At 42.6% G+C, this 15,329-nt stretch overlaps 2 protein-coding genes across 2 annotated transcripts; both read left to right on the forward strand.

Annotated features, from left to right (window-relative positions):
* Window positions 1-1,185: 1,185 nt before the first annotated feature.
* Window positions 1,186-5,917, forward strand: cnot8 (CCR4-NOT transcription complex, subunit 8). Its single transcript, XM_080508574.1, has 7 exons — window positions 1,186-1,229; window positions 3,198-3,389; window positions 3,483-3,676; window positions 3,757-3,918; window positions 4,149-4,293; window positions 4,366-4,476; window positions 5,230-5,917. Exons 2-7 carry the CDS (start codon window positions 3,273-3,275, stop codon window positions 5,356-5,358), a joined length of 858 nt encoding a protein of 285 aa, XP_080364700.1. The 5' UTR covers window positions 1,186-1,229; window positions 3,198-3,272; the 3' UTR covers window positions 5,359-5,917.
* A 1,362-nt stretch (window positions 5,918-7,279) lies between these two features.
* LOC308139731 (hepatic and glial cell adhesion molecule-like) lies at window positions 7,280-14,963 on the forward strand (the record flags this gene model as incomplete). The annotated part of the gene is given in 8 exon segments (XM_080509236.1): window positions 7,280-7,294; window positions 7,296-7,431; window positions 9,430-9,771; window positions 11,326-11,607; window positions 13,142-13,235; window positions 13,317-13,390; window positions 13,479-13,552; window positions 14,389-14,963. Coding segments are annotated over 8 exon segments (1,167 nt in total). The 3' UTR covers window positions 14,539-14,963.
* Window positions 14,964-15,329: the final 366 nt, after the last annotated feature.

Raw genomic sequence — 15,329 nt, forward strand, 5'->3', positions numbered from 1 at the left:
TCACATTAAACATTTTCTTTGACCTGTCTAAACAGAAATTCTGATCGAGCAGCAAATCTTTAAATGATCCTTTCTTTCAGGTTTTTTCCCACCCGATTGTGTCGCATTTGATGATGGATTGTTTTTCCAGAATGTTATTTATAATTGTAAATATTTTTTGTGGGTCTTGTCCTACAGCTGTCCACAAGATGTCAGTATCTTCTTCAAATACAGTTATTTTTATTTAAATTGATAAAAAAAAAAAAAACGAGAATAAAGACAAATAATTCAATACAATATAATACAAAGGCTTTCAAATTCTTGAATGAAAGATGTTTAATGTGCAGGAGGAACCTGTTACGCCATATGAAAGAAAAATGAAAAACTTGTACCAATTTTATATATATGTGTGTGTAGTTCAATATGAAATCATATTTATATTAACGACTCACACAGAGTGAGCATATTCGGGGACACGGGAGACGAGAGCAGGAATTTACTTTAAATCTACATTTGTTGATTTCCTCTTGGCATAGTTGGAGGGGTACACATAAAAACCCACATAAAATGGGAGCGTGCATGGAGACGAAGCCGTGGTTCCACTGGACTTTCTGTGCTGGGACATAGCGGGATGGGACAGGTTTTCATGTGGCCCCACTGAAAAAGTTGTGGATGCTATGGAAAGGTTGAGGTACCAAGCACCGAGGAACGAGTCTGTGAGGAGGGGCGATAACGCAGCCGTCTGCTGAACGGTAGTGACGATGGTCACTCTCGACTTGCCTGCAATATTTTATTATTTCATTGGCTGTAAACCCGCCATTGTTGTTTACATGTACTTTGAGCTCACTGGTTGTTTTGTTAACTAGGTTTATTAAAACGTTGGCGGGCAACACCAAGAGTATCTCTATAAATATTGATCAAAATTTCATCTTGCTTGTTCAACATAACATCTATTTGCCTTAAGACCTTCAAAAAAGTGTTTGGTTTGGGGCTAGAATAATAATACTAATAATAATTAGTATTATTATTATTATTATTTACAATTTCAATAGTGATATTTCTTTTCTGTCATCGACAGTAACCCCCAATTCAAAGTCGGCCTTTGCTGCAATTCCCACAGCCATCCATAGGTGGCGCTGTAGGCATTTATGACGTCACCAATAAAACTAACGAAGAAGAAGAAGAAGCGCGAGCAAAAAAGGAAGCGAAGAAGAAGAGAAGCGGCACCAACCTGGCTGGTTTCGTCTCCGGTAAAACTTCTCTCTTTGTTCCCCGCTCTCTATTTTTAAAGTGTGTTTTCAGGTCCCGGAGCTTTATCGGGATAAGAAGGACTGAAACGAGGGTTTTTTATGCTTCTGTGAGGGTCGCTTTCGCCATATGTGGTGGTTCGCGTGTTTGCCGCTCATGCTAAGCTAAATGCTAAAGTCCCTCGTTATTTTATAGTGCGTACTCAATAAAGAGTTAAACATATTAAAATACATTGCAATTTTAACGTTTGCAACCCTTGTCATATATGTCTTGGGATTTTTTAGTTAGCATGAGATAATAAACAGTCCCCCTGCAGTAAAGGTGATGTGTTTATGACTGAGACTTACTTTACGAATAAAGTAATTTGAATGTATTTTTGGATTATTTACAAAATGGAATCATATCAATGTTTGGAACATTGTGTAAGCCACTTCACGAGTTTGTTAGGGATGCTTGGAGATCTTTTATTTCAACTATTTGTCTTTTTAAAGTGTGCTGGATTGCATTGAGAGGTGGCTTTATTATTTTGAGTTGGAAACTTTTGAACAAAATGCATTTGTAGCTCCAGACCACTTTAAAACCACAGTAATGAACATAAATCTCAAATAAAGCTCATATTTATGAGGCAGAACACGTGGAGGAGTTGCTTCCATGTATTGTAGTAATATTCCAGTTTTCTATTTGTAAAAACATAAAACATACCTTGCTATTAGATTATTTACATATATAAAGTTAAGACTTAGAAGAGTAAAAACCTGAGTGAACTCAATGCAGAAAAATGTGCTATAAGACCTTAAACACAGTCTCACCTGGATGTTTTCGCCTTCATATTGTGACAAACACGTGGAATGGAGGGAAAACCCTGACTTAATAGAACATATAAATGTGTCACTACTGATTTTCTCATTTTCAGCATGCTTGATGTTATTGTGCATTTGCTGTTTCACAGTTAATTCATCCAACATGATGGTAACATTCACTAATCTGGCATATTGGCAAAGTTGCCAGTGAGTAGGAATAGTTAACAGGAATTGAAGATAAGATTTCAATTCCTGGTTTATTGACATACCATTGATTTATTGGCGAGGCCATCGGACAGGCCCGGAGTGGAAACAAAGGGACAGAAATCGCATAATAACAACAGTTTGACCTGCAGTTGCTTAATATGTGACATTCAAAGATCAGTAACACCTGTTTAAGCAGTAGACGTCTTCTCTGCTCACACTGAAACTTGTGGTGGTCGATCTGTTTGGACAGAATAAAAGTACGTTGTAATGTAGTTTTCTGTTCCCGCTGCAGGACCAGAGCCACTTTACTGCCCTCCTCCGTACTCAGTGCAGCCGCTCCAAGCGTTTGAACAGAAAACATTTAGTCACTCGTTTAAAGAATTTCTCTAAAGTGTTTAGACACTAATGACCTTTGATTCCAGTCATTGGTGACTCTTGACTTCATTCATATGTTGTTGTTTTCTCCTTATCGACAAAGTCAGGACTAAACAAGCTGTGCTTGTTTGTATCATAACACGTACGCACACACCTTATCACAGCACAGAAAAACTTGCTCTCCAACCCCAAAAACTAATCTATATGTGATTACTGTGAGGAGGCGTTTGTTTCTGATTACTTTTGAACTTTTGTAACTCTTGGTTTTGTTTTTTTGTGGACTCGCTCGTGCTTTTCTCCACACACACATGACAAAATGACAAATGTCTATCTTGACTTTAGGAAGCACTTGATGTATTTGACTGTTTGCAGACATATTTAACATTAATCAACTAATAGTATATGTGATCAAATCTACATTTACTTTTTCCAGTTGACAGTTTGTTGTTTTCATTCATTCACTACTTGATCTGTAGAAGATTTTTGCAAGAGATGAGCGACCAAAGATGTGATCGTTGAGTTAATTTTCCTCACGTTAAAATGCATTAACATGCCGCTTGTTGTTGTTTTTTTCTTAATGCTTTCCAGTGTTGTTTTGTTCATCGCGTTGCCCGATCACCTGCAGGACTGTTGAGCTTTGAGCTCTTCACCCGACCTGCCACCATGCCAGCCGCACTTACAGATTCCAGTCAGATAATCTGTGAAGTCTGGGCCAGCAATGTGGAGGAAGAGATGAGGAAGATCCGGCAGATTATTCAGAGCTACAATTACATCGCTATGGTGAGAGAGGCAGAGGTTTTATCTGTCCGCTTGGTGTTGTAGTGGATTAACGGCGTTCCTCACACGCGACTGGACTTCTCCGCTGTTCTCCAGGACACGGAGTTCCCCGGGGTGGTCGTCCGGCCCATCGGGGAGTTTCGCAGCACGGTGGATTACCAGTACCAGCTGCTGCGCTGCAACGTGGACCTCCTGAAGATCATCCAGCTCGGCCTCACCTTCATGAACGAGGACGGAGATTATCCCCCAGGCACCACCACGTGGCAGTTCAATTTCAAGTTCAACCTGACGTAGGCGCTTTTAAAGAAGTCCGTGGTTTACCGAGTGACGGAAGTTTCTGGTGTTGATCGCCCTCCCTCTCTCCCTCCAGAGAAGATATGTACTCGCAGGACTCCATAGACCTGCTGCAGAACTCGGGCCTGCAGTTCAAAAAGCACGAGGAGGAGGGAATCGACACTCTGTACTTCGCCGAGCTGCTCATGACGTCCGGTCTGGTGCTGTGTGAAAACGTCAAGTGGCTCTCCTTCCACAGGTTCAGACGGCTTTAAGTCTTCTCTTGAAAAGTGCTTTAACTGGACGGAGCTAAAGATCATGTATGTTTAGAGTGGAAAGTGTTAACATGTAAAGTCATGGTAGATTTTTGGATGAAAGAAAAGAGATCCCTGCCAGGATTTAGAATGACTTTGCATCCTGAGCTGAAACCTCCTCTTCCTCCTCTTCCTCCTCTTCCTCCTCTTCCTCCTCCTCCTCTTTGCTCTCCAGCGGCTACGACTTCGGCTACCTGGTGAAGCTCCTGACGGACGCCCGGCTCCCCGAAGACGAACACGACTTCTTCCAGATCCTCAACCTGTTTTTCCCCGCAATCTACGACGTGAAGTACCTGATGAAGAGCTGCAAGAACCTGAAGGTGCGGCGGGCGGCGAGCCAGAGGGTCCATCAGCTGGTGAGCCGGTCTTGACACTGTGCCGTGTGTCTGCAGGGAGGCCTGCAGGAAGTGGCCGACCAGCTGGAGCTGAAGAGGATCGGCCGGCAGCACCAGGCCGGCTCCGACTCGCTGCTCACGGGCATGGCTTTCTTCAGGATGAAAGAGGTAAAACAGGAAGTTCTTCTAGCGTCTCACCTGTTCAGTTCGGGGCGAGTCGTTCAGGACTGAGGCTTCATGCAGCGTGGATAGAAAACTGTTCCACTTTCAGGCACGGGGAGCTGCAACGAAATAAAATCTATTTCTCAGTCTACAGTCTTTACTCTGGAACCATCCGTCACTGTGTTTTGTAGATCTGGTTTTCTCTTTATTTTGTCTTCTGTTTATTCTCCTTTTCCCGCATTGATTTAATTACCCTCTTTCCCTTTGATATCTTCACTTTTGTGTTTCTGCTCGGGGCCTTTTCTTCCTTCTGTTCTTTCTTTCTATGAACCTGCACCGTCTCAGCTTTTTAAAACTTTTTCCTAACTGACTGACCAAACACATCAGCATGTTGTAAAAGTATCCATTATTTCTATTCTGTATAGTCGGTCAATTCTAATCAGTCAAAAGACGACAATGGAAGGAGCAGGACAAAAGAATAAAATGCGGTATAAAGCACATGAGTCATTAAAGAGAAGGGGGAACATGTGAAGCCCGCCTGTCAAACACCTTCACTTCAGATATCTCTGTCACTCTGACGGAACTTATTTCTCTTAACACATCGGAGCAAGAGACTCAGTTTCCATCTGAACACCGTGAACCGTCGAGCAAACACGGTTGTGAAGGTTGAAATGTCCTTTTGGGAGCTTGTGACGGAGAAACTAAAACACAAAGCGTTGTTGTTTTTTTTATTAAGCTCTGCGTTTTCTCCGTGTGCAGCTCTTCTTCGAGGACAACATCGACGACGCAAAGTATTGTGGGAGACTGTACGGCCTGGGCTCGGGCTCCAGCCAGCCGCAGAACGGCATCTCCAGCTCGGGCCAGGAGGAGACCAACAACAAACACTGATCGTCTTCATCTTCAAGTGGAGGAAACACTTGTTTTAAAACCCAACCAGCAGCCCCTCCCCCCTCTGAGTGACTGTCAGACGGACTCGCAGTGACACCCGACAGCTCCTTTCTTTTTTTTTGTTTTTGGTTGTGTTTTACTGAATACACAGCCAAAAATTCACAACCTATTTTTCCTCCTCCTTTTTTTAATTTCCTCTGGACAGCATGGGACCAGCTCGTATCGTACTGCGACTTTTAGACCACAACCCTCAGATTCATCACCTCTTCTTCTTGCAGGGGGGGACTTCTCTCTCTCTCTCTCTCTGTTCATGCAGGAAGGGCCTGTAAATTCCAAATGTATAATTTTGATGGAAATAAAAAATGTTTTAGCTCTTTTTTTTTTTTCCCCCCCTCCCCACACTTCTGGAAACTTTTAACAGCGGCCTCCACCTGCGAGGCCACGTCACGCTGTTCATCCACCCAAACACAGTCCAGGCTCACGCTCGTTGTCGTTGCTGTTGTTTTTACATCCGACATGTTTTAAAACTGTTGTATATTAAATTGTTTTGTATTTTCAATGTGAAGATTTAAGCATTCGATCTTTTGTTTTTTTTCTCTTACTAAATGACCCTCCTCAGTATTTATGTTGAGATTGAAGGAACTTTCTATAGGAATTGTGAAAGTATTGCCATTTTCATCACACACTGCACCACAACAACAAGAAACCGTTTCGATTTAAAGGTTTAGAAATGGGACCGTTTGTGGCCCCTGAACTAAAATGCTTTCGACACACGTGGTTTTAAGAAATCTGATCCTATCGGCTAATTTCAGGCCTTCAGAAACGTTTAAATGGATGTTGATTAAAAGGCAGAGGAGACTGATCAGTGATTAATATATTTCATAAATGTGAAGACAACCAGTTCAGTTATTCTACTTAATATCCTTGTGTTCATATATTTAAATTTCCAGGTGTAGAGAATAACCTCAGACATTCTATAAATGAATTTGTAATGACGAGATCTGATTAAAAACAAGTACATAGAGGATATACAAATACCAGTTACTGCTTTCAAATCAGCCGATCAAACACAGTTTGTACTTTGGTGCACAAGTTAAATTCCAATCCCAGTGTTGGTTAGTGCATCTGTTGACTCCTGGTTGGTGTTTGAGCAACATCCTGATCAGAATCGTCATTATGGAGCTCGACATGCAACAACGACCACGATGCTTATGAAATATAATGGAATGAAACACAAAATGCAATAACTGGTCCACAATGCAAAACGATTTAAGAATTTAAATGTGATCTTAATATTACGATTACACATTATTTTGTACTGACGATTGGAGAAGCAGATTATAGAACACAAGACTATTAATGACTTGGGCAACAGCAACTCTACATAAATGTGAAACTGTTTATAGATGTAGAAGCAAAATATTCCAAACTTTAGAATTCATTCTTTCAGTGTTCTTCACATTGAGCAGTTCAACTCCAAACCATAAATCATCAGCTGCCTTTATTGTGTAATGAAATTATTACTATACGAGAGGGAAAATATGTTGCCTGCTCAGGTTCTTGTTACTTTATCAGCCAATTTTTTTAACATTTCAGTTTTTATTATGTTAGCAGGCTCTAACAGACATTAATATTCTCCATAAGACTGACACGCAGGTCGTTGAGGTGTTGACGCGTGGGGATGACATCATGCCTTCCAGAGGATCAATCAACCTCATCACTTTGACAGTTTGCAAAAATAACACCACACACTGATGTGTAACGGGATTGTTTTCTTTTTTTGCTTTTGTCCTGTAGAAAATGTACAGTAGCTCTTGCTAAACACACACGTAACAGATATCCAGACACACACACTTTTGTCCTGCTTGTCCAGTGGCTTTGTGAGAACAACATGTACTCAGTCCCAGCAGAGCCTGAATGAATGACTGTGTCCTCCCGTCCTGCCCAGAGTCGCACATCATGCTGCTCGTCTGGGACGAAAACAAAGCTTCAGACCCAAGATGAAGGCAGAGAGGGAAGACAAACCATTTCTCCACACTTTAATGCTTCTATGTTTTGGTTTCTTCAATTCAGGTATGTGACCTTTAACTTTCTACGGATGTTTCATGTGCTGCACGAGTAGATTTCATGATCTGATTTCAATTGACTTTATGCACCATTTATCATGTTGCAGATTATCTAATAATATCTACTGATTAAAGAAAATAACTTTTCTTTCCGACCTCTGCCCTCTTGTTTAGCTTGAGCAGTTTAACAGTCAGATGATGCCAACACTGGAAAATGAATAACGAAACCTGCAACCGACGAGACGCTTTTGCACGATTTCATGGAAAACAAAGGCAGTTCAAGTTGATTTTACACTTTCAGTCTTTCTTCAGACAATGCAAATGGTTAAAAACAATATGGTTTGATCATTTTAGCTTATTTTGAACATTGTGTCATCATTTTATATAAAGTTATGTATTGCTATATAACATTGCATCATCTTTATCTGCCGCAGCAAAGTGTGTGGGCAGCAAATATGAGGTCAGCATGAATACATTCTATAAAAAACTGAACCGTCACAAAGGTGTTGTTTGTGTTTGCCTGGGATTTGAGACCGAGTTTGGACTGCGTGGGTGTTTTCTACAGTCCCGTGCCCACCCCATGCCAGTGTCACTGCGACTGTGCCAGCGGGCTGTACCAGAACCACGGCTGTCTTCAGATGCTTTCAGCTGCGTGTCATCACTGACCCACTGTTGTTACAGCGGCGAGTCACTGAGACGCTCTGTTTCTGCAGAGCCCGCATGGCGTCTCGATTGCCCCCAGTGTCCTTTTCATGAACTGCCAAGAAGGAGAGTTGGAACAAACAATCCTCACTTCTGTTGGTGTAAGACTAAAGACCCGTCCCCGAGACTGACAGCTGCTGCCATGGAAATGTGGCTCTGCCTTGCCAGTGGGTCCAGTGTCCTGCAGCGATGGGGTGTGGTGCTCATGGTTTGGATATGTTTGAGTGAGGAAAAGCGTTCCACTTCATTTACATCTTGCCTTTGTGCACAGACGGATCGTGACTGTTTGCAGTCGTACAGCAACAAAAAGCTCAATTTGTCTTAATCCCACATGAATAAAGAGGTCGTCCAACATGTGCAGCACGCTGCAGCGGAAGATATCGTCGCTATGGACGGCAGCGAGGCTCCGACGCCGGGCCGCATGCTGGAGCAGTGGTTAACACTCTGCATCCGTGGTCTGAAAGCTTTACAACCAAAAGAGACGTTCCTGTGTTTTTCCACCAAATCAAACATACCTGGAGTTCAACCTTCAAAATGAGGCCGACACCGCATCCAAAGTTTTGTTTTTCATACAAAAACTGTATCTCATGCTGCATTTATGGAGTTCTAATTAAAAGTCAGGAAGGCGAACGTTTCATTACATTTGACATGATTTTAGCAGTTTTACCCTAACCCGGTTTCAGATTTGGTTTTTAGACCAGGTTTGCTCGTTTAGCTATTTCAAATATTTTAAAGTAGTTAATTTAATATTTTTTTTCTTTTAGAAATCCTAGTCATTTCAGGATTTATTTTTCACTTCACTTCACATCTTATGGTTTTAACTATTTTTCCTCATTTTACTTGCACCTTTTTAAAATCCCTTTTTGAGCCAAGAGTTTAAAGTCCTTTTGAAAATGATGCTGGTGTGTAAATACAGTTAAAATGAGTTCAATGTTTATTCAGATAGAACTCAATGAAAGTTTCATGGAGCTGCTGCAGACTTCTGATTTCACCTCACAGCAAGAAAGTTGTGGGTTCCAATTCCAGGGGGCCTTTCTGTGTGGACTTGGCATGTCCTCCCACAGTCCAAAACAAATGCATGTGAGGTTGACCGCTGACTCTAAATTGTCCCTAGGTGTGAATGTGAGTGTGCGTTTGCCCTGTGATGGCCTGGTGACCTGTCCGGGTGTCTCCTGCCCTCACCCACAGTCAGCTGAGATCGGCTGCAGCGCCCCGGCTCAGGACAGAGCGTTATAGAAGATGTACGTATGTCAGAACAGCGGAACTGCAGTGACGGCCAACATTGTGTGTGTTGTCTATGCAGGAGAGGTGCTGGCAGTGAACATGACCGTCCCCAACAGCCTCCTGAGAGGAACGGCGGGCGGGGAGGCCCTCCTGTCCGTCCGCTACAACAGCTTCAGCCTGGACCCGCCCGTCATCAAGTGGCAGCTGAAGAGGGAGAAGTCCGTCACGGTGGTGCAGTCCATCGGGACCGACATCATCGGGACCCCGAGGCCCGAGTACCGGGACCGGATCCTGGTGTTTGAGAACGGGACTCTGCTCCTGCACAACCTCAGACTGTCCGACGAAGGGACGTACGACGTGGAGATCTCCATCACTGACGACACGTTTCCAGGAGAGGGCAGCATCACGCTGACTGTGGACGGTAGGAGCACACACTCCTCGGGCCGTGGACACACTCAAGTCAGGATTCGAGCCATGTTAAAGCAATTCCTCACACATGTTCCCTGGCTTCCTTTCAAATTTTCAAATAATTTCCTCGCAATTCTGATGCATTTTAGTCCAAATTTGTACGGAAGTGAATAGATTAATGCCATTTTCTTGCAACGTGAGCAACCACTTTATGCACATGTAAAGCAGTTTATTCATCTGAAGGCAACTTCAGTGTCAAACATGGTGTTACAGACTCCAATGACCCTGTAGAGTGGAAAAATACAACAGAAAACTGCAGTTGTTTGAAAAGGAGTAACTTTTGTTTTGGACACTTTCTATAAAAGGCTGATCTGAAAATGTACTCGTCTCCTTTTAAACGTTAAATTTTCTTTAAGGCAGAGAAGTGGACATGCCATCAGTCTTTCTTCTGCACATTCTCAAGTGTTTGTGCCGATCACTGGACTGACTTTTCAAAGCTTCTCCACATTTACTACTATATACCACACCATCGTCTGCATGAGGCTGGACGATTCTGTCTCTTACTGTGACATTAAACTCTACATTCAAACAGAAAGACTGAGTTTTCCCATATCTCCACTGTGGCTTTGTGTTTTCACATATAATCTCTTTCGGTGACTTGTAGCTTCATTTACATGTAAACCAAAAGTCCAATATCACAGTTTTAACTCGTTTTCATGTAAACGGGGCCTTTAGAGTCTGACTGGGATGAATATTCACAGCAAACAATGGGCAGAACTCAAAACAGCAGCAAGAAGTGAGTCCATCCAGAACGATGAAAGAGGGAAATAAGCGTCTTAAGAACAGGACAGTCCCCCGATTGTCACGGCTGCACATCTTTATGGTTCTATAGGGTGGGACATGTTTCCACTCCATCTGGACAATGGTGGTCTTTTCCAAACGTGGATGATGGATGGGTCAACACATGTGCAGAGGTGCATCATGGTCTGTTAATGAGGATGGTGGGTGGATGAAACTATGCCGGGAATCATGTGAAGTCATCCGACTCTGTTAGTCAGAGTTTGCGGTCAGTTTGTCTCCGTCGGGTTAAAAGACAAAGACAAAGGACTCAGGCCCCGTTTACACAACAAAATGGAAAACTTTGACCACGTTCTGTTTAAAAGACAACGGTGCTCAGTCACTGAGAACTCCGACATGCACTCCACCACTCCAGTAAATAGTTTTTTGCAGTTCCCGTGGAAACGGGCATCATTTATCGACGCACTGCCATGTAAATGTGAAACTTTTAGAAAATGAAAAAGCTTAATCATTTCAGAACAGTGGCTTTCTTAGATTTACTTCAGCAACTGAGTTCATCAATCGACTTTTACCTCCTCGTTTCAACACAACTATGTACTAGTACTCGTAGAGCTATACGAGTAGTAGAAACAGCTTCGGAAGTGTTTTCTTGTTTCTTGTTTGTCAGTTTCATCCCGTCATTGTCACGACGGCCAGGCCTTGGCAGGTTAAATAGCTTTGCTATTGTTTCCAGCTTAACAGCAAGTGTGTCTGCTGTCCACTTCTCCAGAGTCGATCTCCAAGCCCTTCATCCACATGGACGCGTCGTCGATACTGGAGCTGAGTGAAAACGTCGTCCTCAACTGTTCCCATGAAAACGGGACCAGGACCACGTACAGATGGTTCAAAGGCGGGAAGCCGCTGAGCAACGCGACGAGGTTCATGTTGTCGCCCGACCAGAAGTTCTTGACCATCGCGCGGGTGGTGATGGCCGACGACGACCTGTACAGCTGCAGCGTGGAGAATCCCGTGGGCAACATGAGCAGCCTGCCTCTCAGACTGACCGTCTACCGTGAGTAACGCTGACCTGAGGAGCAGAATATGAAAGAGCGTGACAGACAGAGAAACATTGGTCTGTTTATTCACCATAAGAAAATTGTGATTGCAATATTGCACAGAGATTCTAGAAAAACTTCTCTCGATATACATTTTTTAAATTGTATTTATTACATCAGACAGCTCAGTTTATTTGAGCTAGGAGTTATATTCCTTCAACATCTCACCACCCAAACAAATCTCCAAGTTGGTCCCCAAGTTAATGTTTTCAAGTGAAAATGCAAAACTGTTGTTGCATTTTGAAGGTCTGTTTACATAATAATGGTGCTCTGAGCCACTTTTTGAAAAGAGTCCGACTCCGTCTCCATGGAACTGGAGAAAATGGCAACAATGAAGAAACACTGTTGCTGCACGCCAAGGCCCTTGTAAATAGTTCTTCTGCACATGCTCAGTAGAGACAATCAGAACAAATTTTCCTCCGTGGTGTCATCACTCCCAGTCCATATTCTCCTGGAACCTGGTACTTTTATTTTGACGGTCACCGTTAAAACAATCCAACTTGGTGGTCAGCCCACTAAAATGTCCTTGTTCTCTGTTCTTAATGTTTAGAGCCCGTTGTTCCCTGTGTGTGTGTGTGTGTGGTTTCATTACAAAAACAACCAACAGCACCCACTAGTGGCCCGATGTGCTAACGACATGGTTTTCACAGTTTCTTCCATTTCCGTTTAAACGTAAATCATTTTCAAAAAGTTGCTGCATAGGAGCAGAACCTTTCTAAAATGCTGAAGGAAAAATCAATGCACTGCTCCTTTCTGGTCCAACGACAAGAGGCGGCGCCTGCAGAGGCTTCTACAGTTCCAAGGTGGCACAGTGCCAGTCAGCTGTTCATGTCCTCTGGTGTGCCAACATGTGAGGTGTGACTAAGACGGCGGGTGTTCAGCTTCGTGTGACGACTGGACGAGTCTGAGACCCACATTGTAGAAGTCCTACTCAGCCCATTGAAAAGCTGCTACAGATTTACTTCTAAACGGAGACGTATAGTCTGTACGTTACATAACATACACAGTTTGGTTTGATATTTATGCAATGGTTGCATTAATTAAAATTTTTTTTTTTAACATAGCACTTTTTGAAAATCTTGTATGCACAGTTTAGTATGTTGTATCTTTCGTTAATTTTTTTAAATAGTTTTTTCCCTTTGTACTTGTTTGTTCTTGTTGTATATGGACCTGTGTCTGCCGAAAAGATTAACATGAGAATGTATTTTGCACTTGAAACATTGTTGTGTAAGTAGGGCTTAAGGCCTGTTTAATTTGCATTTAATGTCAATTTGGCAGTAAAATCAAGTTTTTAAAGCTACAATTTTCACAAAAACAGCCTTGGAGATGCTGTGGGTTTGAATGTAATCAGCATTCTGTCCAGGACATGAACCGTCTTTCCTCCATCTTTTTTCCCACCATAAGCTGGGCTCCAGTCCCCGCATCACTAAAGCGATTAATGAACAAATGAATCTCTCGTCTGTACCTTCACAGTCTTGTGTGTGTTTCCAGGGAGAAGTTCTCTCTATATCATCCTTTCCACGGGAGGCATCTTCCTTCTCATCACCCTGGTGACGATATGCGCCTGTTGGACTCCTTCTAAAAAGTATCACCGAACTCTAAAACGCTCACGATTCAGTTTTATCACAGACAGACATGCAGTCAAGTGTTACTTTTGTCTTTTCAGGACTAAACATCCACCTCAGAAACATCTGTCCAGGCTTTACGACCGGCCGGATCGCTCTCTGATCGATCACACAGGTGAAGTGTGAACTTCGCTATGAAGATGGAACGTGAAAGATGTTGTAGCGTATGTTTGATCTGGGTCGCTGTGGCAATTTGTTCACAGATGATGGTCTTCCAAAGATTCCAGAGCACAACGGGATAAATTCAGTTACTTCACTTTACATCCTCCAGCACAAGGTAAACAGTTTACAAACACTCAGGTCCGACACATCGCAAGCAGACATTCTGTTAAAACAGCGCACACTAAAAAGACCCAACACATGTTGACGTGAACACAAGTACATATTGACCTTGATGACCTGCTGACCGCCTTTTACTCCTTCTGTAGTGCACAGGGAGAGGATCATATTGGGAATTTATCATTTATCAACCACAGCTTTGCACCAATTTGTTATATTGAATGAAGAGCATGTACGTCAGTCATTTGTTTGTCACTAACTGACAAACAACTCTATGTATCTATCATCATCCAAGGAACAGTCGATTAGATTTTGGGACGTTAATGACTAACCGTTTCTGAATAAATCCCCAAAAAACTGTAAAACCACAACAAAATGTACCATTTATCTCCTTTCATGTCGTCACACTAAATTTCCTTGTGAAATGATCTGGTAAAAACCGCACTGATACATCTCCCTGAAAGCCTTGCCTCTCTGTGACCTGGTCTCTGAGCTGTTTCCATAGCGACAAGTCATGTTTCACACAGTGATGTAGCTACCCAGTTAGCATTGATATAAGCTAACAGCTAACCCTAACTCGGTTCTGCAAACACGTGGCGTTGGTGAAGGTCTGCGCTCTACCGAGTGTAGCTCTAGTTTTCATTCTGTTTTGTTGGGTAAAATGTATCAGTGTGACTGTTTTCTTTCTTATATTCTCTCGCTAATCCATTAAAGTGATCAGGCTAGATACCTGCTTCAAACGTTTACTCCATAAAAGACCAAGACCTTGAAATTCTGGTCTCCAGTGTTACCATGAGGGTTTTTATATTTGAGCTGTTCTCCTGGTGTTTCCAGGACCCCTCGCTGGACGACTCCTCCAGCAACAGTAACGGCTCCCCCTCTGAATTCGACGGCCCGCCACGCTACAACGGTTTCTCCAAGCACACCGGCTCGTTCCACCAGTCCAATGGCTCTCCTGCCCGCTCCTCCCATCACAACACCTGAACGTCCCTTGACTTTAAGACTACGAGCCAGTGGGAAGTCGTACCACCATGTAGTGTACCGGGGAAAACAGCTCGCCTGTACTTTCTAGGTTCCTACAGTGTTGTTTCTTCTTCATTAGAGTGGATCGGGAATATCAGCCATTTAAAAAAATAAATAAATTAGTGGCACAGCTTGGGAAGAAGCAGGATTCCGAATGACTTTGAAAGCAGTTTTGTCATTGTTGATTACATTAAGGCCCGGGTTTTGCAAAAGGTGAGCAGCGTGCATGAAGGTTGGGTCAGGAGAAGTGGAACCGTCCAGATGATAACAAATGTCATGTGCATTTCGGATCTGCTACTAGTACTTCTGCAATGTGTGTGGGGTTTTTTTTTTCTGTGATATCCAACAGATACTTTGTGGAATAATATGAATTAGTCTTTCACTTCTAATAGATGGTTTAACAGCAGTGTCAATACAAAGAGAAAGACAACGTCTGGTTTCAGTTTTATACATAAATAAATAAACTGTAAAATCCTCTAAAGTCTGTTCATTTTAGTTGCTTCTTGGAGCTCTTGTGAATGGTCGGGTGTGGAAAAGCATCCTGTATTGGCATGACTGCCAAGATTTGATGCATACTGACTGAGGAATAACAATTTTTTTTAATGAGAAAGAAAAAGGCAATGAGAATAGTCTGCAATGTTGGCTATTATGCACACACAAATGATTTACTTTTTAAAACTACAAACATTCAAATTTATGGACATGGTGGATTTTAAGACCACACAAATTATGGACAAAGCTAAAAACAAAGT

The sequence above is a fragment of the Blennius ocellaris genome (assembly GCF_963422515.1).
Source record: "Blennius ocellaris genome assembly, chromosome: 14".
Lineage (NCBI taxonomy): Eukaryota > Metazoa > Chordata > Actinopteri > Blenniiformes > Blenniidae > Blennius > Blennius ocellaris.

Bases quoted from the DNA above. Each gene is read 5' to 3' on its own strand.
- cnot8 (XM_080508574.1), top strand. From the start codon at position 3,273: ATGCCAGCCGCACTTACAGATTCCAGTCAGATAATCTGTGAAGTCTGG. The intron at 3,390-3,482 runs GTGAGAGAGGCA...GCTGTTCTCCAG, and splicing joins GCTACAATTACATCGCTATG to GACACGGAGTTCCCCGGGGT. The intron at 4,294-4,365 runs GTGCGGCGGGCG...GTGTGTCTGCAG, and splicing joins AGAGCTGCAAGAACCTGAAG to GGAGGCCTGCAGGAAGTGGC.